The sequence below is a fragment of the Oryzias latipes genome, chromosome 21 (genome assembly GCF_002234675.1).
Source record: "Oryzias latipes chromosome 21, ASM223467v1".
Lineage (NCBI taxonomy): Eukaryota > Metazoa > Chordata > Actinopteri > Beloniformes > Adrianichthyidae > Oryzias > Oryzias latipes.
In genome coordinates, this window is record NC_019879.2 from 8,837,817 (window position 1) to 8,863,741 (window position 25,925).

Sequence of the window (25,925 nt, forward strand, 5' to 3'; positions counted from 1 at the left end):
TGCCTTATACAAGCAGGATAAAACTTGCAGGAAGAGTTTGGGGCTGAAGGTTGACTTTTAAGCCCATGACTCTCACTTAGACACAGTAGCGGTGAGAGGATTTCCATTGTTTTTACTCATCCAGAGCAGATTGCTGAAGGTGGGACGTCTTTCATTGTCAGATCATGCATATGCTTATTGTTCTGGAGCATTTGAGTGAATGCACTGTGGAATTTCAGAGTTTTAATTCCCTGACTATATGTGGTGCCTGTAAAGGGATAATGCTTCCTTTGAGGCAAAACAAACTCCTGGTCATCATGTGTTTATGCCCCTTGCCTTTGTCCCCGACCTTTCTTTTATTCCTCCTCGCTGCCTGCCCTCCCCTTGCATTGTTGCTCCACTAACTTCTTGACAGGCTCTTCCAAAAGGCTTAAAGCAAACAGGATTAGAGAGCATAAAAAAACGCCCCCACTCTTCAGAAACCATCTGCCTGTCTTCCTGAGCTCCCAGCACTCCTAGGGAGAGCGTATCATCAACTGTTTTCTCATTTCCATCCTTTTGGACAATTCTAAACTATGCAAACAACTAAGAAGCTGCTGCACTTCTTGAGAGGAAACAAATATTTCCTTGATCCCTTTCCGAGTCCACGGATTTAGACGGAGTCACGGATTTAACATGAGCGCCACATCCTGGAGGAGCATTTTCTTCTCTGTTCTGCTGAGCTCATTCATCACCTTTTTGGGCAGACCTACAGGTATGTTTGAGAGGTACCTGAGCCATCTCACTGCTCCTGAGAGACACGGCAAACCCTTCTGCTTCTGTTGCAGATGCAGCTCTGGAGGGATCCTCAATGGGCTTCATGGATCTGCCTCAGACAAAGGTTGGGTTTCCACGCATCACTCATGTGTCTGACGTGAAGGCGTTCGTTGAAGACCACGCAGCAGCTTCTCGACGGAAAAGGAACATTTTTTACCAGAATGGACTTAGGCTGTGTGGACAAGAAACTGCGGAGCAGGTCGTTTCCAACCACCTAAACTACTTTTATCTCCGAGGTAAAGTTCAGCACAGGAAGTGAAAAGAAAAGATCCTCACTGCGGAACAAAATAAACAAATATCACCACAGTGTTTTGGGAGATATTTAGGTGACAGATTAATCTGAATACAGACTATTCAACTAGTCAATTCAATTCAATTCAATATAATTTATTTAGCCCCAAATCACAACAGTCGTCTCAATGGGCCTCTTCTAAACTTAACTAACTAAACAGATCAAACTGGATATCCCTGCCCTCCAACCCCTCCTTGGCGGTAAGGAAAAACTCCTAAAAAAAATTGATTCCGGAAAAAAAAGAAGAAACCTGAGGGGTGTCCACATGAAGCAAGGATCCTCCCCAGGTCGGACAGGCGATGTACCAGAACTCTTAGAGAAGAATTAACGTCTCTAACTCTACAACTACATATTTAAGTAGTCCAGCAGATGGGCTTCATCCAATCAAACCACGATCCTTGAGAACAGTGGCTGTGGCTGAGATGTAGATTATTATAAATTGGAAATCAAAAATTAAGCACTTTACAGTTTTTTTTCTCATTGTTCAGCTCTGCTTGGAGCTGGCACGACTTCACTTGGACTAACCTGTTGTGCTACATTCACACCAGGCATTTGACGCACCTTCAAGAACGTGCTAAATGTAGGTTCTTGAACGCACATTTAGCATATGGCGTTCACACTGGACAAGCAGGGAAGGGCTTCTTCTTTTTCTTTTTTTTTTTTCTTTTCTTCTCTTTCTACTAGCACATGTCCACCACCTACATTAGGAGGAGGCTCGGTGTGAAATGTCAAAGTGATACAAATCTTTTACAAAGACTTTTCATAGAAAGTGGTGGCTTGAACGTGCGTTGTACAAGCATTCATGCAACAGTTCAACAATTCAGATTTTTTTAACAATTTGAAAAAATAATTTATGTATACCATATAAATGTATAGCTATTTGTTTTTTGATTATTTCTATATTCCATTTGAAAAATGGTAACACTATTCATAAAACAAATAGATACAAATTTTTCAAATAATTGTATGTCTTCTGTTTTTATTTTAGCCATAATACGTATTTATTAATTATTATTCTATAAACGACCCATAGTTTAAATACAATTTTCCTTAGTGAAGGCTGTTTTGCTTTCATCTCATTATTTCTGATCTGTTTAAAAAAATATTAATATGTAAATATACTTTCTTGCATTATCTTCAAACACTTGAACAAAATGTTGACTCTAAATATTGAATAATAACCTTTTACGTGTTTAAAGGAGGACAGTGTTGTAAAAGCAAACAAATGTTCTCCGAGCAGAACCAGTGAAGAGGGTGAAGCGACATAACCACTTTAATCTCTTTAATCTTTGCTGCCCTTACTGACTCCAAAAGTCTCCACTTTCTTTTCAAGCTGCTTTACTTTCACAGCAAAAACGGGCCTCTTAGAAAGTAGTCAAAAACTCAAACCTCATCGTATGGTTTTCTACGTAAAAGCAAAGAAATCTGACAATAGGGTAAGAAAAATGGTCTTACCAACCATTCTTATCTCAAGAAAAATATTTTATTCACTAAGAAGTTTTTTCTCAAACACTAATTTGTATTAAAATTGTATTAAAAATTGATTGTTTCATTTCTTGAAACAAGGAGCTTTAATTTTCGTAAGATTCAGTTTTTGCAGTATTCTCCTGCCAGTCTGAACCCAAAAGCAAACCTCTTTTTTATTTCTAAGAGCAGATGGTTAAACAACTGAGTCTAAACCTTGGGTCCAGAGAATATACTCCACAAACATCTGTAGCTTTGAAAAAATTTTCTTTATTAGTTTTTTGCTACAGAATTTGTCTGCATGTGCTTACAGAGAACTGAAGTTTGATGGACTGTTTCAAAGCTGACATATAGGTAAATTACTTTTAAAAAGAAGCAATGAGCTTCATCCAGTGTGGGTCCTTTGGCAAGACACTTCTTGCGACTGCATAAGTATGTAGCCAGAAGGGGGCATGAGTCTGGGTCTCCCTGTGCCGGCCCCCAGCTTGGATAAAATACAGGGTGTGTCAGGAAGAACATCTGACATAAACACCTCTGCCAAACCACCTGTGAGATTCAGTAAAATCCGATTCGTTGTGGCGACCCCAGATGGGATATGCCGAAAGGTGATCAATAACATATCCAATTGCCTAATGGGCCAATGAATCCTCCATGTCAATATTTACCTTTTTTCCTTTATCTTACGTTGACTGATCTCCAATCCTGCATTACTGCACATGCAGATGCTGCGGTAACATTTTTATTTTTTTAAATTAATTTCCATCTCACACAAATTAATTAGTGTTATTAGTCACCTATAATGGTTTCACTGCACTAAAAACGTGATGAAGAGGGTTTCTATAGTCTTGCAATTGTAATTTAATTACCAAAATTTGGACTGTAATTTGTTACATTCCTCAGTTACTGACAAAAATAATTAAATGACATTAATTTGTTACTTTACAACGTGTTACCCCTGAGACTGTGTACCACTGACCTTTGGCATCTATGGCTTTGCAAACAGCAATGAATTAGAAAGAGGATCAGAGCGTAGTGGCTCTGACTTTGGACCAGTTCCTGGTGGGCTGAGCTGTAACAGTGATGCCATGCCGACATTGTGGCTCTGGATGAACCTTTCAGACTCTCCTACGGATTTAGGATTAAAGTTAGTGTCCCTGACATGGTTTGTAAAAAAAAAAAGTTGCATTCATGCTCATGGTGGAGTCAATGAAAATATTTATATGAGAGAAAACTCTGATGATTTCATTTTTGTGGTATTTTTTCCCTTTTTTTTAACAGTCTGCCAGGAAACTGTTTGGGAGGCTTTCAAAATCTTCTGGGATCGTCTCCCTGAGCAAGAAGAGTATCAAAGCTGGATGAACCAATGCCGGGAAGGAACAGCCACCACACTGATCATTGGAAGCTTTTTTAGCCAATCAGAGGAGCATCAGGCTCTGGTTAAAGAGGTAACTCGCAGTTTGATTGAAAATGTTAACAGATGTATAATAAATTTCCCTGCATGTTTGCTGATGTGTTTGCTCTTTTGGTTAATAGCGATTGTCACACATGAATTTTAAAAGGTAAATTCAGAGTAGCTTAGTGGCGTATGATTCCAGAGACATACATGTTATGTGATCATGACGTCTGTTAATCTGTCCTTTTTCCTGCTGCCGGTAGTGAGCCCACCAGGTCGTGGCAGCATATGTGCAGGTAAGGTTGTTCAGGCCCCTCAACCTTACCTGTTCATATTACCAGTCTTTACTTTTCAACCACTTGGGATCTCACCTGTGCTCATATCTACTGGATGAATGTGTTTGTGCTGTTTTGAGAGTGTGTCTTTGACATTAACGAGAGTATCTCCAAAGTTTCCATTATAAGAGATAACATTTTGGGGACATTTTTCATTTTTGCAATTTTATGTACCTTTTTTTCAAATCAGAAAGTCTACACTGCAGTCAAAGTTATTAATTATGTGTCCACAGCCTGATTTATTTTGCTCAAAGAAAACACAAAATAATAAAAAAACCACTAGGTAAATAATATTGAATATAAGTTAAAGATTAATGAAGAAAACATTACAGCTTTTGCTAGTTTTTTTGCTGTTGCTGTTTTTGCAAACAATAGTGTTTTTAAATAAACTTTGAAAACAAAAAAGAAATAAAATAAAAAAAATCATAAAAAGTCTGTAATGAGATGATGTGGTATGTATGGAGCCCTGGACATGACATAAAAAATTATTCCTTCAAATAACCATTTTATTAGCATTTTGTGGACACAAATTAACATTTTATTAGCATTTTGTGCTCACAAATTAGCATTGTATGCACACAAATAAGCATTTTATTAGCATTTTTTGGACACAAATTAACATTTTATTAGCATTTTGTGCCCACAAATGAGCCTTTTAAATTAGCCTTTTTATTAGCTTTTTGTGCACACACAGTACTGTGCACACAAGCGAGCATTTTGTGTATCCAAATAAGTAATTTGTTTAAACTAAATAGTATTTTTTGCTTACAAGTATTGAAGAAGAAATCAAAAAGTGGATCGGTCTGTTGTCAATCTTAGTACAAGTTGGCTAATCTTAAAAAATCATCAAAGGGACTATTGCACTTATTCTTACAACATAAAATTGAAAATTTTGATTTCAAAATAAGGACAATGAAAGCAAGTCTAACTTAAAATTAAAAAAAATTAAAATTGAACCAAAAATTACAGTGTTTCTTATTACCTTTAGAAAATAAATAAAATATCAGCGCTGAATGAAAATAACGTTTTACGTTTCAAAAACTCCCATTCATGATCTATAAAACAACTGTGTTCAATGCTAAAAAAGGTCTGAGAGTTAATGTGGCTTCTCCATGTTATGCAGTAATTCTGTTTAATGAAATTTATTTAGATGTCTTACCAACATTTCTTAAATTAAGCAATTTTAGGTTTTTCTACTGGCAATAGTTCAGAGTAAAATGATTTTGAATCGTTTTAATAATAATTTCCTTTTTTCTAGATCCTAGCTTTCAGTAAGACAAAAAATAGTAGATTGTGCTGATTTTAAGAGAAAAAGCTTGTAAAAGTGAAGATCAATTAGGTTCAAACCACCTGGTAAAATATATTCAACGTCTAAAAACAAGAAATCTTAAATTTTGAAAGATTCAATGCAGAGAAAGTTTCCACATCTGGCTCACACAGGGAGCAATAAGCAATTTTTAATCATAGATGAGTTTTTTTTTTTTTTTTTGTAGAATTCCTTAGGAAATGTGAAAAAAAACCAATAAGTTATTTGTTATGTTTTATTTTCATCTCCACTGAGGGTGAAACTAAACTCATGGAGGCAGTAGTTTATTTATTCTATGTATTTATTCATTTCTGTGTTATGAAGTCAGTGTCATGTTAATAAAGTCTTTCCATTCCACACAGCACGCCCCCACCGCCGAGGTCAGAGGCCACCAAAGCTCCCGAGTTAGGTCAGTGTCCGTCCTGATCCAGAATCACGTTTTCATATGAAACAGAGCAGCACCTGTGCAGCAGGATTACTGTCATTACCTAGCATGTAGCTTCAGGGTCAGTCGTGTCCGAGCTTTGAGCTCCGTATGATGCATGTCAGCTGCAGGCCTCAATGAGGGTTCAGTCCGTAAGCTTGGCTTTAGTCCAGCTCATAAATAGATTTAGAGAGAATTCAGGGTCAGGGCAGCGTAATCCACACATCCATCTCATTATTTTTTTTTTAACCTCCAATAAGACAAAAGAAAAGAAGAAGAGGAGGAGGCAGCCACCACTTCAGGAAAAGTGGAGGAAAGTCCAGTAGGTATCCACAGATGGACTTATTAAGGATGCTTTAAAATAAAGGCTAATAAAGCAGCACTGTTTTGTGTTTTGTGATGCAGCTGCTGAATGAAATCACTGTGCAGCCTACTGCAGCTCCCACGCTGGAGCAGGTGGTGGAGCTGAGCATCCTCCTGACTGGAGAGATGTTCAGCGATGAGCTCAACGATCCAGCCAGCCTCCAGTTCCAGGCACTCAGCAGACATCTAGCTGAAAAGGTTAGTCTGCTTCTATCTGCACCAGCCTGGGCCTACATTACCTCATATTATTATTCTTAACTGTTAAGTAACAAAATGCAATCAGAGAAACATTATTAAAATGAGTTTATTGGGATGAAGTAAGACGATAATGATATACACTTTAAAAGGAAAGATAGGACAAAATGAAAAAAAAAATACAAGAAACATCCAAAAGGGAATGAGAAGACATGAAATCCTTCTCACCCCCATACCCTTGACCAGATTTATTGCTACATGAGTGCACCCGCCGTCTATTATGCTGCGTTCACACCGGGCATGTGAAGTGCATTCAAGAACGCTCTAAACACTAGTTTTTTAATGCACATATAGCACATGGTGTTCATACTAGACAACCAGAGAGGGACTTCTTCTTTTTCTACTATCCACCGCCTATGAGGCCAAAGGGCTTGGTCTGAAATGTTAAAGCGATGCAAATGTTGTGAATCTTGCTACAGGCTTTTTCTTTCACAGCTCTATTCCGATATGAAAGACTTGTTTTTATATAATTCCAGCCGGGCACAAACCAGAATTAAATCACTGTCAGTACAGATCTAGTACAGAGTAAAATGATTTTGAATCGTTTTAATAATAATTTCCTTATTTCTAGATCCTAGCTTTTAATGAGACAAAAAATAGTAAATTGTAGGGAGCCCGTGTCCTGACATTAAGATATAAAAATATATCTTGTTCCCACAGATTAATATCTTGTTCCCACAGGTTATTATGTCGTTCGCACGAAATACTATTCCGTTCCCACAAGATACTATTCCGTTCCCACAGATACTATTGCGTTCCCTCAAAATACTATTCCGTTCCCTCGAAATGATTAACTCGTGCGAATGCAATAATTAATCCGTTCGAACGCAATAATTATTCACGTCATAAGTCATTCACGCGGATATGCTCTCTGTACGCCGGCAAAAGCCGCTTTCAGCGGTAACTTCCGTGTTTCTGTGACCCATATTCGTTCAAAAAAGGAAGATGAAAAACAAAAATGATCACTTTATTACTGTCTCAATGAATATAAGAAAAATATCAAAAGATTTATGATAACTAGGCTGCTTTGTCATACGATAGCTCCTGCTAGGCTACTACTAGCGCCGCCGCAGAGCTCTTTGATGTATGCCGGCATTTGGCTGGTCTGTTGTCAGACAGCTGATATTGTAGTTTAGGGTCGAATAGGAATAATATTCAGGACTTGTCTTTTATTAACTTTAGCAGTCAGTCGCTTTACATTCGAAGGCTATAAGGATACATGCTAACTGACTAGCCGATCATTGATCCTGTTATTAATTTACGTCATAGATTTACAGCAGATACCTTCACATTTCTGTCTGTGTGTGTCTCATTACATTGCATTGAAGACACGGAGGATGTTTAGAGAACAGATTTATTTATTTCAAAAAGCACAAAAGCATCCATCGTATTCACGTTCATTCACATGGTGATGTACGCCCTCAGTCATCTTGCTGCAAAAGCCGCTTTCTGCCGCTACATCCGTGTCTCTGTGAGCTCGTAGCATAACAACAATAGCACTACGTCACGTTTCCCAGCGTGCTTTGCTGCAAATCACTGGCCAATCATTGGTCTTGTTGTTAGACCTTGGTCACAGGGACACGGTGATTGGCCAGTGATTGGCAGCAAAGCACGCTGGGAAACGTGACGTAGTGCTATTGTTGTTATGCTACGAGCTAAAGGTAAGTGCTTTTGGCGAAGCAGCCAGCTTAATATGATATTTTTCAGATTTTCATCGAGAAAATAACAGATCGACCATTCTTGCTTTTATTTTTACCCCTATTGAATGCTCACAGAGACACGGAAGTAGCGGCAGGAAGCGGCTTTTGCAGCAAGATGACTGAGGGCGTACATCACCATGTGAATAAACGTGAATACGATGGATGCTTTTGTGCTTTTTGAAATAAATAAATCTGTTCTCTAAACATCCTGCGTGTCTTCAATGCAATGTAATGAGACACACACAGACAGAAATGTGAAGGTATCTGCTGTAAATCTATGACGTAAATTAATAACAGGAAATGATCGGCTAGTCAGTTATCATGTAGCCTAATAGCCTTCGAATGTAAAGATACTGACTGCTAAAGTTAATAAAAGACAAGTCCTGAATATTATTATTCCTATTCGACCCTAAACTACAATATCAGCTGTCTGACAACAGACCAGCCAGTTGCCCAAATGCCGGCATACATCAAAGAGCTCTGCGGAGGAGCTAGTAGTAGCCTAGCAGGAGCTATCGTATGACAAAGCAGCCTAGTTATCATAAATCTTTTGATATTTTTCTTATATTCATTGAGACAGTAATAAAGTGATCATTTTTGTTTTTCATGTTCCTTTTTTGAACGAATATGGGTCACAGAGACACGGAAGTTACCGCTGAAAGCGGCTTTTGCCGGCGTACAGAGAGCATATCCGCGTGAATGACTTATGACGTGAATAATTATTGCGTTCGAACGGATTAATTATTGCGTTCGAACGACATAATTATTGCGTTCGAACGAGTTAATCATTTCAAGGGAACGGAATAGTATCTTGTGGGAACGGAATAGTATTTCGTGCGAACGACATAATAACCTGTGGGAACAAGATATTAATCTGTGGGAACAAGATATATTTTTATATCTTAATGTCAGGACACGGGCTCCGTAAAATTGTGCTGATTTTGAGAAAATTTTGTAAAAGTGAAGATCAATTAAGGGGGGGGCTTCTTCTTCTTTTTCTTCTTCAATTCTTCAATTTCTCCTCCATGGTCAATTTTAAACTTTTGGCACTTCCATGAATGAAAAGGAACGCCATCCATACGTCACTACCAAATTCCCAGATTGGTCAAATTCAAAATTCATAATACTTAACGTGCATTGAATGGTCGGGTGTTTTGTATGTAGAGCCCAAAGGAAACTAGCATCGTGACATGTGAATACGTAAGGTTGGAATGTAGAAGCCCAAAAAGTACCTTTACATAGACTTTTCAAGTTCGGTAAAGTTAGAAAGATATTCACAGATTCGGACTGATCAAGAGGTGAAAAAACGATCTTTTTTCTTTTGAAGTGAAATTGTAGTTCACTCTCTGGGTTAATACAAAAGGAATTAGATACTTGCTGGCACATTTGAACGTTTATCGGAAGAGTTATTGAGGCCGGAAGTCCGAATCTGTGAATATCTTTCTAACTTTACCGAACTGACTTTTCATTGGAAGTGGTCGGATGTTGCAGAGGTTGGTGTAGACGTAGCTTTTTTAGTCCTGTTTCTTCCCAAATTAGTACTTATTCAGTTCAGAAACCCATTTACACACATAAAACAACACACATATATATTAATAAAGACACGGAAACATCTGACTCACGTTTGTCATGTATAAACATAGTATATTGGGCGGCAGTTTAGCTCAGGCGGTAGAGCAGGTCATCTAACAACCAAAGGGTTGGCAGATCAATCCCCACCCTCCCCAGCCAGCCATCGCCCCCTGAGCACGGCCAGCCTGCAGCCCACTGCCCCCCCCCAGGGGATGGGCCAAATGTGGAGAGCAAATATCCCCATTGTGGGATAAATAAAAGTAAATTAAAAAACAAAAACAGTTTACTTATGGTTTGTATATTTACATATGTATCAATAATCACATTTCCATATTTGTTCCTAAAGTCCTTTATGTTTGGATATTGTCTTAAGTGTAAAATGGGTCTCTTCCACAGCCTTGCTCAAGATAGAGATACCCCAAATCATTTTTTTTGTTTCTTGCTTGCCATGTATACAACTTGAGGAGTTTTCTCTGTAACATGCATATTTTTGGCCTTATGTAGGTAACAACATAGGTTTATTCTAAACAATGTTAACATTTTTGCAGTTTGCTCAAAAACCAGTTTAAGAATGCAAACATGAAGTGATTTATGTCACAGCTAACAAAAAACACATTTTTCTACATATTCAAAATCTTTTGTGCAGTTGCGTATCTCAGATAATTAAAAAAGTGCAGCACTGTGACTGACCTCACATTTAAAGACTTGCTGTAGGGGATGAAGATAAATGGATGTAAGAAAAATCCTTCAAAACCTTCTATGCCATTAAACAGACATGAGTACTTTGTTCAGTTTCTTAAATGAAGAGCTCTGATCTTGTTCATAGATTGAAGAGGCTCTTGATATGCTGCCTGGATTTAAGAGTGTGTCTGTATTGGACTTTAGGTGAGTTTTTATCTATTTGTTTGTGCAAAAACAGCTACCAAAAAGGCAAAACTTACATTTTATTTTTGTTATATTAACAGCACTTCTTTCTTTCACGCAGACCTCAAAAGGACACCCAAGGGTGAGTCTTCAATGACAGTAGTGAACTCTTCAATCGTTCCCTCTTGATCGCTCCTGACGATCATTATCATCCCCTAGTCACGCCTCCAGGGCTGTGAAGTAGGGCACGTGTGGGAGCGTATCACTGGTTGTATGTGTTAATGGTTTTAGGGCAGTAGCTCACCTGTTAAGTGGGATCAAGATGGGTCAAACATATAAACAGGTGCTATTCAATAGAGACGATTATCAGAGCCTTACCACCTCACTGATCTGAATAGATAGTAAAGATGTAGGGAGTATGTCAGCATGCATGAGTTGATAAGTATTGTATTGCTTTCTAAGGCATATTTGAACTACCTTAAGTAAATTTACATCATTTAAAACTTTTATTTTAGGCATTGTCTGCAGCTTTCTACTCACCAGAGAAGCATTTCATTTATACTGACGTAAAAATGTATGCATTTAAATATGTAAATATTTGTCTGCGTGACATCATCTGCAGTATGGATGGTATCATCGTGGACTATGCGGTCACAGTGCTGGTGAATGGAGATGGAGTGAGCGCTGAACAGCTGAACTACCTGACCCAGCAGTCCAATCAGGTGGAGAGCTTGTACCACAAAACCGAGGAGCTCTCCACGGTGGTGTACAGCCAGAACAAGAACGACCAGCAGAGTGGTAAGATGAAGTTTGACGGATCGTTAGGTTTTCGTGTAGCTGTTTAGATGACCCTTACCTGATAAGGGATGTATAGTACAGCAAATTGAAAAATGCTCTTTAATAGGTTTCTTAAAGTGTTTCTGATTTCCTTTTTTAATTCAAAGGCTTTCATTTGTCCGGTCTTTGTATGACCAGAGCAGGAGGTTGGTTTGCATAGCTGGCAGTAAATCGGACCAGTTCCCGGTGGTTGTTGAACTCCGCCCTTTATCACTGGTTCTGTTCATTGTCTTTGGGGACAGAATTTCTAGGCGTTGCAAGGATCCAGAGGGGGTCTGGTTTGGGGACCACAGGATTTCCTCTCTGCTCTTTGCAGATGATGTTGTCCTGTTTGCTTCATCAAGCCAGGACCTCAAGCGTGCATAGGGGTGGTTTTGCGGCCGAGTGTGAAGCAGTTGGGCTCTTAGGGTCAGCACCGCTAAATCTGAGGCCATGGTTCTCTACTGGAGAATGGTAGTTTGCGCTCTCTGGGGTAGAGTGCATCTGCCCCATTTGGAGGAGTTTAAGTCTTTTGGAGTCTTGTTCACGAGTGAGGGAAGATCGGAGCGTTTGATTGACAGGCAGATTGGTGCAATGTTATTGGTGATGACATCCTGAAGTTTATTATAATTATATGGGGGACAATGATGAATGACAAACGCAAGAGACACTTATGAGTTACGTATATCATGCATGTATCATAAAAGACCGAAATTTCATACGTGGACAATGCGCAAAATGTCCTTAGTTGCAGCTCTAATATTAATTTGTTACAAGTGAAGAATTCACCTTTCTGAATGAACATGAGAAACCTGGAAGCAGCATGGGGCCACTGCGGTAAAATCAAAACAGTTTCCCAATGGAACGTAGAAAACTGGATCAATGTTGCTTGGTCTAACAAGCCCTAAAGTGGGTGAAGGTTCTCATTTATCCAGGTGACGCTGCTTTGAAATGGAATCATAGTGGCTTCATCAGTCAGATGACTAAACTCAGAGGCGGTCCTGGCTAGTTTGACGTCCTGGCCGAAACACTGGACGGCACCCTCCCCCCCCCCCCCCCCCCCCTCCCCAGCTTGCATACATATAAACAAACACAAGAACAAATTTCATCATTTATTTTACTTTATTATTAAACACAAGTAAAATATACATTTATAGTTGAATTCACAAGTAAGATATAGTATGTAAGTTAGTTCACACTTAACATGTATAAGTTTGTGTTTTCTTTTTGAAGGCTGGCTGGCTCTGGTAAAAATTGCCACATGTATTTGTTAGTATTTTCTTTCTTGAGGTGAACACAACCCTGACATGAATTATGAATGAACAAATTCCGGTCATTTCTGTTGGCTTCATGATTGAACATCAATGGAAACTAAAGGACATATTCTTCTGTTTCTGCTGCTTCCATGAAATCTCAAAAACACTTTTAACAGGAAAAGGTTTTGACATATTTAAAAAAAAATTGTGGTGAAAGTAACTCATCTACTGTTATTTACTTTCTTAAATGACTACTTGCCTTATTAAAAGAATGAAACATTTGTCGATAAATATTCTTGTTTAATACAGTTTCACCACTGTCTCAAATTTGAGATGGTAGATAGATAGGTGCTTTTGTCCTGAACTTTCATGTGAATATTTTTGCATCTTAAACTAACATTGTGGTGAACAAAAACTCAGCAAATCATGCAATGTTTTATAACTGTATTTCATAAAAAATTTGATTTCATCAAAGGGTTCAAAAAGGGTTAAAAAAATCTTGATTCCCCCACAAAATTGAATTTTCTGTCAATTCTTTGGTGTGGTGGGCTCTACAGAATTAACGATGTATTTTCATCAGCCTTTGGTCCCCTAGTGCCTCCAAAGCTAAGATTAACCCTTGTGCTATCCTAGGCACTTTATCGTTGGGAGTTGGGTCATCTAGACCCACAAGACAGTGCTCTGAACCTGAAAGGAAGTGCGAATAAACCATGCCAGGAGCACGTAAACTCTTCATTGAATTTCTTCATTCTGACATTCAGAGCACGGGGCAGAAATCACATCACGTCAACACCTGCCACGGGCCCTCGCTATGCTTTGTTTTAATGAAACAGTCGGATTCCTCTAGTCCACACAAGTCAGCTGCTAGGTGCCAGCTGAGGCAGCAACTGGGGAGATCTGCGGGACTGGCGAGTGTCCAGCGTCGCATCTGTGCCCGTCCATGCTAAAAAAAAACTTCAGTTTACCCAAATCAAGCAAGTCTCTTTCTTGAAATAGGACCACGCAGCATTCACAAATATTTTGCTTTAAAATATTATTTACGGTAAAAATATTTGTTTCATTAGAGATCTACTAAAATGAGATGTTTTCAAGATCAAATATCTCAATAACATATTCGCAATTCGTTCTCTTATTGTAAAAAGAGTCGTTAAATTTCACAAACCTACAATAATGTATTGGATTTATCTGCACTTTTCCAGACACTCAAGTGCTTACAATGTGTCCATAATTATTTTACTCCTCATTCATACTTGGTGATGGTAAGCTACTGATGTCACACAGAGGCAAGGCTGCCAGTTCGCCCCCCTCTGACCATCACTGAGACATTCATACGCATTGACACACCAGTGGAAACACAATGGAGGCAGGGAGGGTGAAGTGTCTTGCCCAAGGACAGTTGACTTGGGGGGAGCGGGGATTGAACCGCTGTCCCTTCGATCATTGCACAACCCGCTCCACTGCCTGAACTACTCCCACCCAAGTACTGTAACTAAATTGTTTATCAGTTTAGTCTGACCTGAAGTGTAATGGGATATTTAAACTAGAAACTAGACAAAGATACTTAAAATGTTGTGTTTTTTGGTGAGTATGACGTAAGAAATGCCGTTTAAAATGTGTTTTTAACCCTTGTGCTGTCTTAAATGACCCCACCCTTACTTTGACGTGTTCTCCCTACCATGACAAAGGTGGATACAGGTGGAAAGATTTCATGTAATCCATGGACACCAGTGAAGATCACAAATCATTGAGGAAAAAAGGTTTAGCGCACTGTCTAGTGCAGGGGTGTCAGACTCATTTTCACAGAGGGCCACATCAGCATAGTGGCTGTCCTCAAAGGGCCAGATATAATTTGATGAATTAATGAAAAATAAATGTAACTACTCCTTGATGTTAAATAACTCATTATTTATTTGCTATAACATTTTAAAGTGACAATTACAGTTGCATAGAAAACATATGTTTGCTTGTTACTCTAGCATAAATCATTTTAAATTTGATTCTGTCAAGTTATGTTATATGGACAGTGTTTAAGTCCTAATGTATAGTTGCCCAATTCGGTATTTGAAGTCCAATTCCCCCTAGATATGGATAAATACTCATACATTTTTATTTTTATTTTAATAAATGAAAAACTTTTATGTTCTTGCGGGCCACATAAAATGGCATGGAGGGCCACATTTGGCCCCCGGGCCTTGAGTTTGACACATGTGGTCTAGTGGGTCTAGATGACCCAACTCCCAATGGTAAAGTGCCTGGGATAGCACAAGGGTTACAAAAAAAACTAGCTTTTTCCAGCAGTTCTGAAATAAGTGATTTTTACTTAAAGGCAATTCCACTCTGGTTCCGCTTTTTTGTCTCACTGTGGCGTTCATGTGTCCAATCAGACATTTAGTAAGTAGGTTAACTGCATTTGAATGATCTATTTTCTCCAGGGAGATTTCCTCATGATCGTATTTTAGAGAAAGCACCATGTTCGTGTTCACTCCTGGAGATGGATGGGCTGTGATGCTGACAGTAGGTCGTGACGTTTAAAAATAACGGTGCTCATATGGCCGACATACGGGCTGAGAAACTCAAAGATCCAACCTGGTTTTGTTTCTCTGCGCTAAACGCTGTAACAGACGATTTGATTGCCAAATTTTACTCTTGATTTGCTGATTTTTGGTGACATAACGATGTGTGCTGACAGAGTCAGAGAAAATACTCATCTGCAGATTTCAGAGCCAAAAAAAGGTCAGAAGATTTATGTGACAGTGTGTGCTCACATTGTTTTTTCTGTCTCCTCCTGCTTTCAGAGTCAGAAATTCCTGCAGACAGACCCAAGGTGAGCAACACTCACAGCCATCCTGACAGTGTGCTGTGATCATCTGCAGTCCAGCTGTTTTTACCACACAAATCGTTCACGCTTAGCCGTCCTGGTCTTTTTGGCGTGACGGATGATAACCTGGAAACGTTATCCAGACTTTAGTCATGAAGATAGAAGATGAGCTCAACTGGGAGGATGAAGTGAAGCTTATAGGATTTCTGTGGCTCTTGCTGTTAATAATCCACTTCTATTCTAGGGCAAAGACAACCGGACAATGCATCCATCAGTGTGCCGCTGCATCAAACATGCATGCCGGATGATTTTTTTTATGTTGGATCTCCTGCAAAACCACTAAAAAAACTGCAATATTGATCACAAACAAAATCGTTTTAGGAATCATTCACAAAAAATAACAGGCACAAGTTGGAAGTAACTATCATTAAGTGCCCTCTCACCTTCAAGGTTATTTGGTGCAAAATCAGTCGCATTTGCATTTTTAGTGTTTGTGCTACCATTGTTTACTTTACAACCTTTCTAGAAAGTTACAGTTACTCAGATACATTTGCTTTGAAGACCCACTCTGATCATCTTTAGACCTATTTTCAAAGTGTTCCCAGTGGTCTTTTAATTATGATTATGTCGTTTTTAGCCAAAATCTATCCACCTGTGTTGCTTTCTAGTTTTTGCAGAGCAGCAGTAGTTCATTAAGAATTCCCCTCTGAGTTGTGGGTGGGACTGTTGAAGCAACCCCACCCCCTTTCCCCTTCCTGTTGCTGAGAGTTCTCTGTGTACATGCTCTCCTTCTAGCTTACAGCCCCTCACATCCCCAACCTAACGTCCAATGATTTAAACACAGAAATACTCAAAAATGCAATTTTAATCTTAATTTTCTTTCTATGTGTCCTCCAAATATACCAAGAACACATTTAAAATGCCAGAAACACAATTTTCATTGGAGTGGGTCTTTAATAAATTGAAAAAAAAAACTTTTTGTAAATTAGCTTTAGTTCAACAGATGCTTTACTTCTACCTGAGAATATTTCTGAGGAATCATCCAAACTCAATATTGGATGTGTTGACCTACCTTCATCTGATCACTTCTTTTCCTGCAGAAGTTGTGTTTGATTTTTCCTTTATTGTGGGATTGTATGAGATTTCACACAAACGTTTCTGCCTGATTCCATATTATCCTAAAAAATATTTGGTAAAGTACTTTTTCCTTTTTTTTGGGTAATATTATGTTGAACTATCACAATGTATTAGTAAACCTTTGGCTGCTCTCCCAATCTCTTTTTTCAACTAAAGATTCCTGCTTCAAGTTAATGGAAAGATCAAATTAAAAATACCTGGCCATTGTTTATTTATTCAAATGTTCAGCTGTTTGTATTACTTTTAGCTGTAAATCCTTAATTTTGTAGACTTTAAATTGTCAAGAATTCCTGTCTCCATTTTTCAAACATCTTTAAAAATCTTTTAGTATTGGATTTAATAGAAAGTCCAAATCATTTCCAAAGATCAAACAGTTTGGTGTGGACCTCATATTTTTCTTAAAGAGAAAAATATTGGATCTAATTGGGTCTTTCAAAACCAATAGTAGAAAAGAGGTGAATTGTGCAAGTGGGCCCACTAGGAGGCAGTAGTGCCAACTTCATGAATATTGTTTGGTGGGACTAAAAAAGAAACCACTGGGTTGTGAGACAGGGGGCTTAAAAAGAACAAAAAGTGAAAAACCTGATTGCAAACCAAAAAAAAACAGAATTAAATAACTCAAACAGGAGTTAAACTGAAAGCTGAATCAGAGCAGAAAGTTTTTATTTAAAAAAACAATTAAAAAAGTTTAAAGTTATCTAAATTGAGGTCTAAAGGAGCTGCAGGTAGGGGTGATGTGCATTTTGAATGCAGTTCTGTCCGGCCTTGTCTGTTGCACGGCTCAGCACAGGAGCAAAACTGGACACACGCGAGATTGAGTAGATAATAAAGCCAATTTGTGCTGCAGGTCAGTGCCGTCGATGACCTGCCAGAGGTCTTAACCTTGCAGGAAGAAGGCCTGCCTGAAGTCTCAGAAACCAACACTGTGGCCACAATGGAAAAGGACGTTGCTGTCCAGGAGGAAAGGGAAGTGCCTCCTGCTGTTGGGCTTGTCACCACGCCGCCTGAAACTAGCAGTATGAACCACGTTTGCCTTTGAGAGGTGTCCCTTTAGTCTGTGTTGACATTTGCGATTCCTTCAGTTCTCATTTGTCCGTCTCCTCTTCCTTTTAGAAGTTGGGGAGGAGAGTCTGGTGTTAGAAGAAACTGTACAGACTCCAGAGACCTCACATTCAGGGGTGGTCCTGCCTGAAGCAGCGTCCCCAGCACTGACGGAGAGTTCCACACTTCTAGAACCCCCAGAGGCCTCTGGTACAGGTCTGAAAGATCCGGCACCTGCAGAGAATGTGCAAGTGTCAAGGACAGAAGAAAGCAGCATCTGTACATATAACTGCACCAAAACAGAGCAAGTTGATGCTACTGCTGAGGAGGTGCAACATCCTCCTGCAGGTGATGAGGATCGGGATCTGGGTGAAGTTTTGGTAAATCAAGTTTCAGAAGATTTGGGCGTCCCTACAACTCTGCTTCCTGAATCTGCTGAACCTGTGGAGACCCCAGAAGAACCTCCACATACAGATGTGATGCCTGCAAATGAGGTAGTTACCCACATCCCTGAAGAAAATGAATCTGTGTCGGTCCATCTAGAACCGCCTACATTTGAAGAAGTAAACCTGGATGAGACGATAATCAGAGAGGAAGGGAACGTGATGGAGGACATGTTCTCTGAGGCCCCAACTGTGGAAGAAAGGGTGGCACAAGCAACAAAGATCTCAAATGAAGACCTTACTGAGGACGAAATTTTGCTGTTGGACAAAAATATTCCAGAGCCACCGGTGACAGATCATCCAGACCCTGAAAAACCAACCGTGTTGACTCCAGGGGGGGAATCAGCCTTCACCGTTGTCTCGATCATTCATCCTGATTCTGAGGACCTGCCTGTCCCAGCTGTCACTTCAGTGGTGGAGGTACAGCTGCTTTTCCTAAAATCTCACATACTTTTAACATGCTTTTGTATTCCCCAACATGTTTAGAAATGGCACTTTTTAGGTCTTAATCTAAAAATGGTGGAAGCATTGACTGTATATGAAAAGTTGACTGAGTAGCTCCCCCTCCCCCCACGTTCCAAACAGGAAGTAGCTGCTGCCTCCAAGAAGACGTCTGTAGAGAAAGAACCAGCTATTACTCAGTCATCCTATAGGTCAAAATAGTCTTTCTTGCTCGGATAATTTTTTTTGAACATGTTCTCTTGATAATTTTCTTTTTCGTTATATGTTTTTTCTGTAGAGCAAATTATTCTAGTTCTAAACTTGCTTCAGATTCTCCTGAGCCTGCTTTCGAGTGGTAGGGGTGTGAACTTCCAACAAGCTCACTCCTGATTGGTGAGGGTGGTTGTCATAGCAACGGAGACTCAAGCCAATCACTACTTACTAGTGTCGTCTGGCTGCCCATATTGATGCCCATATTGTGTTGTGTGAGTGTTTGCTATGACCTGTCGCCCACAGCATGCCCATAGAAAAAATGTACATGAACATTTTAGCTCTAAAAGCGAGCGGTCTACAATCTTAAAATTCCATGCAGGCCGCCTGGTTGCCCCATACAGTTCTGCCTATTTCTGTATCCACCCATAAAGACAGTTGTGCCTAAGGCCTAAGCAGGACAAAGAAACCTGACAGTAGATAGATGTAAAACCCAGATTAATCACTCTGATTGTATAATTTAATATATAAAAGCGTTTTTTTTTGGTATTTTTGTGACACTATTGTGGGTTCTTAACTGGCTTCTCCCCTAGATTTGTACAGGAGTTCTAAATAAACTGATGATATCAGATTGTAAAACCTGTGTTTCTATATACAGTTTTTCTTGTTATTATCAACTAATATTTTAATCTTCTTCTGGGTTACCTTTTTTTTTTTTAACCTATGAGTAAAATCGTTAACTCAAAGTGAACATACATCAGAAGAATAGTGAGAAATAATAGAATAATAGGAATCAGAATAATAAGAAAACTGGACACTGCCTAGCAAAGGTGCAATAAAAAACTCATAAAAAAGCTGATAGCTACTTAGTCCTTAAATTCAGTAACTGTTGTTGGAGATGTTCAATATTTTCAATTGTCTGGACAGGAACCTGCACCAAGAGTCTCCAGACAGATGATTATGGAAACAGAAAACTCTAAAAATACCTTGAAGGGGAAAAAGGTCCAATATCCATAAAAAGATTCACTCCATGAAATGCCTAGCGTACCTACCTAATTTCCCCTTGTGGGATTAATAAAGTATAATTGAATTGACTTGAATTGTAAGTTCTTCCAGTATAGAGATCAAAACGCTGTGCAGTCAAGATGCAGGCTTAGATCTATTGTTAGAGTGCAGAAAACATTGGGACAAACTGAGCCTTAGCTAAAGACCACGTGTCACACAGCCACTACATACTTTTCCATCTATGACATTTTGGTCTTTAGTAGTACATGCGAGATACACGTAATTCATCAGTGTTTCTTGCGCTCTATATTCGTCAACGTGCACAAATGTCCGTCGAGGGTCTCGGCTGTTTTGAGCTGTTCAAAGCTTTGGATCGGTTGAGAATTATGCAGTTTATGCGTATTTTATATAGTTTATACACAATTATTACATAAAATTGTCCACAATTGTGTGTGATTTTTGCACATGCATTCGCAAATTTGTGGCTTTCCACAAACATTCCGCGTATGTCTAACATACTTTTCAAGCATGTACCACAGACATGTAACTTTTACATTACGTACACGGCGCACATATCACGCTCAAATTACGTAGATGCATAATCACTGATGAACTGCACATAAACAGCAGAAAAATCATATATGATTTATGTTCTGTGTTTATTTACCTGTTCTTTTTTGGGACACATCTGTGAAAATTTCACATAAAGACCACAACCTTTCTCACATTTTCCACGTATAGTCACAGATCACCAATTTTCAATATGGATGTGCAATAGGTGCAAAATGTACGTAGTGGCTGTGTGACATGACCGAAAGGAGAAGATTCTCTGGCAAAGATCTGCAGCAGGTAAAGAGCAGGATGGGGATTACCTGAAAGTCCTGCAGGCAGTGAGTGATGCAGGATTTTAACAGAAAAAGCTAAATTCAAAAGCAGCAGAGAGACGTTGATCTACTTTAGGTTTGTTAGCTTGGCTGTAATAGGTTTAATTATGCTGAAGTAAAACTTGAACTTTTTCATTTTCTGTCTGTCCCAGATCAAGACCTCTGTGGTGGGTTTGGACGACGTCACCTCTGGAGATCACGGTGTGGTTTCCTTTGGTTATGGTTTAACTAACCAAACAGAGGAGGGCAGCACTGGCTTTCCATCGGGGGTGGAGCATGCCACAGACCAGGCCAGCATGGCCATGCCTGTGAATCCTGGACGAGCACTGATGGTATTTTTCAGCCTGAGAGTGACTAACATGATCTTTTCTGAAGATCTCTTCAATAAAAGTTCTCCCGAATACAAGGCTTTGGAGCAACGCTTCCTCGAGCTGGTAAACACCTGCATTTTACTACTATGGTTCCAAATTTCAGCACTGTTGTGTGGTTTTAACGTCTGCATTTACTCTTCAAGCTTGTACCTTATCTTCAGTCCAACCTAAGTAACTTTGAGAACCTGGAGATCCTGAACTTCAGGAATGGAAGCATTGTGGTAAACAGTCGGATGAAATTCGGGAAGCCTGTGGCTCGTGGCGTCACAACTACAGTTTACCTGATCCTGGAGGACTTCTGTAACACCGCTTACCAGACCATGAACCTGGCCATCGACAAATACTCGCTGGATGTGGAGTCAGGTTGGTTCTCACTGATGCAAAGTTCACTTCACAAGTAAATAAATTAAAATGAAACAGATGATTCCAATATTTTGATTATGAGAGCACAAAAGGGTGAAAGAAATTCTGCAGTTGGGTCACAAACGAGCAGAAGTGGGATATGTCCTGTCTATGCACTTTGATAGATATTCTCACAGAGCTGCAAAAGCTTTTGACAAATTACTCATAATGTTGCTCAAAAAGTTACCAAATGTTGAAAAAAAGTTTGCAGTAGTTGTTATTTCCTGGCTTTATCTGCAGCTCCTTGACTACAGGAAAAAAAACAAGACTTTTTTGCCAAGTAATCAAAGTTGTCAAAGTTATTTGTGAGTGACACAACTGTGAAAGATGGTGACATTTTAATTTTACCCAAATTGTGACTAACTGGCATTCAAGTATGCAGCAGCAGCCATTTACTCATTGATCTAAATCTGATGTAAGTTTGCATCCAAAATTGATTATGGTTTCAAATAAAAAACACAAAATCTAAAGAAAAGCCATGCATTTTTTTTCTCAGTAATTGCTTTTCCTTTTTCCCTTTTTATTGTCAGTTAAAAAAAAAAAATATCTATCTATCTATCTATCTATCTATCTATCTATCTATCTATCTATCTATCTATCTATCTATCTATCTATCTATCTATCTATCTATCTATCTATCTATCTATCTATCTATCTATCTATCTATCTATCTATCTATCTATCTATCTATCTATCTATCTATCTATCTATCTATCTATCTATCTATCTATATATATATATATATATATATATATATATATATATATATATATATATATATATTTAGTTTAACAAATTCACTTAAATGATGTATTGTTTTAAAAAACAAGTTATTTAACGTATTTTTATTGATTCTTATGTAAAATAAATTATCATTGTTATTGCTATACTTACTGTTGTTTTTATTGTTGTCACAAGAACAGGCAGATGACTGGTTCCAATTGCAGCAGGTTTTCTTAGCTCAGGTAAAAGTTCCCAAAGCTAAATCAGGGTCAGGTGGAGAAGGGTCAACAATGAACATGGGAGCACCAGAGAGAAAACGACAGTAATCAGTAGGGATAGCCCGTTTGACACGGACGCTCCGGCGCTTGTTTCACCTTCATGAAGCAGAGTGGTTCGACACAGTGTTTCGGGGCGTGTGTCAACTAGCGCAGATCACGTGGTTAATGACGTGAAGCGCCCAAATGCATTGTTTGGTGGAACCAGGGTTGAGATGTAACTTGTGTTTGAACAGTTGGGCGCGCTTTTCTCTATAGATGCAAAGAAATCCTGAACGTTTCCCGACCAGTTCTATTGTTTCCCCTGAATTGGATTCAGTGTCAGTTCACTGCTAACGCTGATGGCCATCGCTGATAGCCATACCATGACTCCTGGTAAAAAACGTACTGTGGCTCAGGATCATTTCAACTCAGTTTCTCCCAATAAGAGAATATACTATGAACGTTAATTATAAAGAAAATACTTCTGTTAATCTATAATGGCAAGATGTAACAGTGACAGTAGAGATAGTTCAGTGGAAACATCAATGGCATCTGCAGATAGTGGTCTTGGGTTCAAGACAAGTATTTAACAATTTTTTTGCTGTGCGTTTATTTTCTTCATGTGATGTGTGTTTTGTTGTGTCTAGTACTTCTCACAGAAAAACGTCACACGTTGTGTTGTTTTTTTTATCATCATTACCAACATCGTTTTGTTTTACGTTTTTTCATCATCATGGGAAAAAAAGTAAAACAAAACAACGTTGTTGTTGAATGGGCTGCACAGTGGCGCAGTGGTTAGCACTCTTGCCCGGTTCAAGTCCTGGCTGGGGAACAGTACATTGCTGTACTGTACCCCAGCAATGGGGGACCTCTCTGTGTGTTTGCAGGTTCTCCCCTTCCACTGTCCATAAACATGCAACTCTAAATTGTCCATTGGTGTGAGAGTGGATGTGTGATATGTGGCCCTGCGACAGACTGGCGACCTGTCCAGTGTGTCCCCTGCCTTCGCCCATAAGTGGCTGGGATTGGCTCCGGCAGCTCCATGACCCCGTAAGGGACAAAACGGAAGAAGATGAATGAATGAATGAATGAATGAATAAAATTTCCACATTGAAGTGTTACAAAGAGCTCAGTTGAAGCATATGATTAACGTTTAGTCCGCCACCAGATGCCGCTGTTCTGTGTGAACGGTTGATTCATTTTTTTATATTTCTGGCATAATTACATGAACCACGTGAAAGCTTCATTGGGCTTCTATTCCCATCCCTAGTAATCAGGATCCAGGCAAGATTCTGGCCAGGCAGTAGGCCAACAGATTCAGAGATAAAACAGGGTCAAGAAATCAGAAGATCAAATCCAGATATAACGCTCAGTAATGCAGGCAGAGTGGCACAAATAAAACTTCCCACCAAGTGAGGCTCAGTGCAGTGCTTGAGTATATACTGTGAGGGATTGCAAATGAAAGGCAGGTGTGTGGCATCGAGAAACTCTGTGCTGGGGTTTCTGGGAGATGTAGTGTCTTTAGAACTCCGGAGATGGTTCCCACTGATGACCAGAAGGGCAGACAGAGATCTGACATCTCACAATTATTATAATCATTATTTTATTTCAAAATAGGCTATTTGAAGCCATTTTTCCAGCATAAACCTACATGTTTAGGTTGTTTTTAATCTAGCATATGTACATATAACCCTTGTGCCATCTTAGATGACCCCACTCTTACTTTGACGTGTTATTCCTACCATGACAAAGGTGGATAAAGGTGGAAAGATTTCATGTAATCCATGGACACCAGTGAAGATCACAAATCATTGAAGAAAAAAGGTTCAGCGCACTGTCTAGTGGGTCTAGATGACCCAACTCCCAATGTTAAAGTGCCTAGGATAGCACAAGGGATAAACAGTTGGTTCACTACACAACTTAGGCATTATTAAAGAAAACTTGGAAGCAGCTTTTTGCAGTGATTCTCTATTTCTTCCGGTACAGATACAGAGAAAATAAAAAAGTATCTACACAGTTTTGCTCTGTAAAAACACAGAAAAACAGTGTGATAGTCCAAAAACAACCACAGTTTTATTTAAACGAATTAGTGATTTAGCATTTATTTCTTTATTCCTGTAAATGGATGAACGGACAAAAAAATGAACACTTGCACACATTTATTTTGAAATCTTGGATTATTGATGTAAATATTTAACATTATTGAAAGAAACTTGACAGAAAACAAATGATAATTACGACTTCCCTTTTCATATCTTAATTTATAGGTGATCAAGCAGACCCCTGTAAGTTCCAGGCATGCAACGAGTATGCAGAGTGCAAAGTCAACCGGTGGTCAGGGGAGGCGGAGTGCGTTTGTAACGCGGGGTACTTCAGTGTGGACGGCCTGCCCTGTCAGAGTATCTGTGAGCTGCAGACAGACTTCTGCCTCAACGATGGCAAGTGTGACATAATTCCTGGTCAGGGAGCCATCTGCAGGTGGGTCTGCATCCCAATGATTCACGTGTCTTGAAAGTTGGAACAAGATGGAATAAACCACATTGCTTTCTTTCTTTGAATTTCGCCTCACGTGCACTATTTTTGAAGCCCACACCATGTGATTGTAAAAAGGAAAAAAAAGAAACAGTAAAATCTTGTTTTCCCCTTCACTTACTGTTAAAAGCACTAACGAGGAAGGACACTGTACAGAGCATGTTTTCTGTTTACATATTGATACAGACGCACATCTGGTTGACTGTGGGTAGATCTTGGGAAGAATAGCAACAGTCTGCTCAAATCTCTGCATCTGGAGCCGTTTATGATGAGTTGAACCATCATGAAGGACTCTGTGTGCCAAGAGGAGTGCTAACCTTTGTTTCACACCCACCAGCACATCATAAAGCACACAGGCAGATCCAGATGCGTTTGGATTGTTATTTACATCATGCTGTCAAACTAAAGCTATTGTATGGCTCTATGGAGACAGAAAACAAACATGAAGACTTTGTTCCATAGTAAGGTAGAAATAATTGAACAACACTCGCTACGGGCATGTGACACGCGTTGTTGAGCGTACTAAACACGCTTTCTTGAATGTGCGTTTAGTCCAAGGTGTTCACGCTTGACTGTCGCTACCGTTTACCAGCGCATGTCCACCACCTACATTTGGAAGAGGCTTGGGACAAACGGCAAAATGTGAATTTCTCCCCCATGATCAATTTTCAAATGGTTCGCACTTCTGTGAATGAAAAGGGACGCTGTCCACATGTCACTACCAAAACCTGATTGGTCTAAGTTCAATCTGGTTTATCTTACAAGACGCATTCAATTGCCACGCATATTGTTTGTAGAACCCGAAAACGGTCGTAGAAACTTGCAT

At 39.3% G+C, this 25,925-nt stretch overlaps 1 protein-coding gene across 2 annotated transcripts in view; it reads left to right on the forward strand.

Moving 5' to 3' along the window:
- The first annotated feature begins 464 nt into the window (after window positions 1–464).
- Window positions 465–25,925, forward strand: part of impg2 (interphotoreceptor matrix proteoglycan 2) — a 31,798-nt gene continuing 6,337 nt past the window's right edge. For both annotated transcript variants that reach the window (XM_023951132.1, XM_023951133.1), the window contains exons 1-17: window positions 465–733; window positions 807–1,031; window positions 3,830–3,996; window positions 4,085–4,110; window positions 4,208–4,240; window positions 5,948–5,994; window positions 6,270–6,331; window positions 6,415–6,570; window positions 10,726–10,784; window positions 10,885–10,905; window positions 11,386–11,561; window positions 15,631–15,659; window positions 17,638–17,806; window positions 17,904–18,694; window positions 20,967–21,248; window positions 21,329–21,548; window positions 24,835–25,045. In XM_023951132.1, coding sequence (XP_023806900.1) covers window positions 655–733; window positions 807–1,031; window positions 3,830–3,996; window positions 4,085–4,110; window positions 4,208–4,240; window positions 5,948–5,994; window positions 6,270–6,331; window positions 6,415–6,570; window positions 10,726–10,784; window positions 10,885–10,905; window positions 11,386–11,561; window positions 15,631–15,659; window positions 17,638–17,806; window positions 17,904–18,694; window positions 20,967–21,248; window positions 21,329–21,548; window positions 24,835–25,045 — 2,753 coding nt within the window. In that variant the 5' untranslated portion in view covers window positions 465–654. The remainder of the gene's footprint in view (window positions 734–806; window positions 1,032–3,829; window positions 3,997–4,084; window positions 4,111–4,207; window positions 4,241–5,947; window positions 5,995–6,269; window positions 6,332–6,414; window positions 6,571–10,725; window positions 10,785–10,884; window positions 10,906–11,385; window positions 11,562–15,630; window positions 15,660–17,637; window positions 17,807–17,903; window positions 18,695–20,966; window positions 21,249–21,328; window positions 21,549–24,834; window positions 25,046–25,925) is intronic.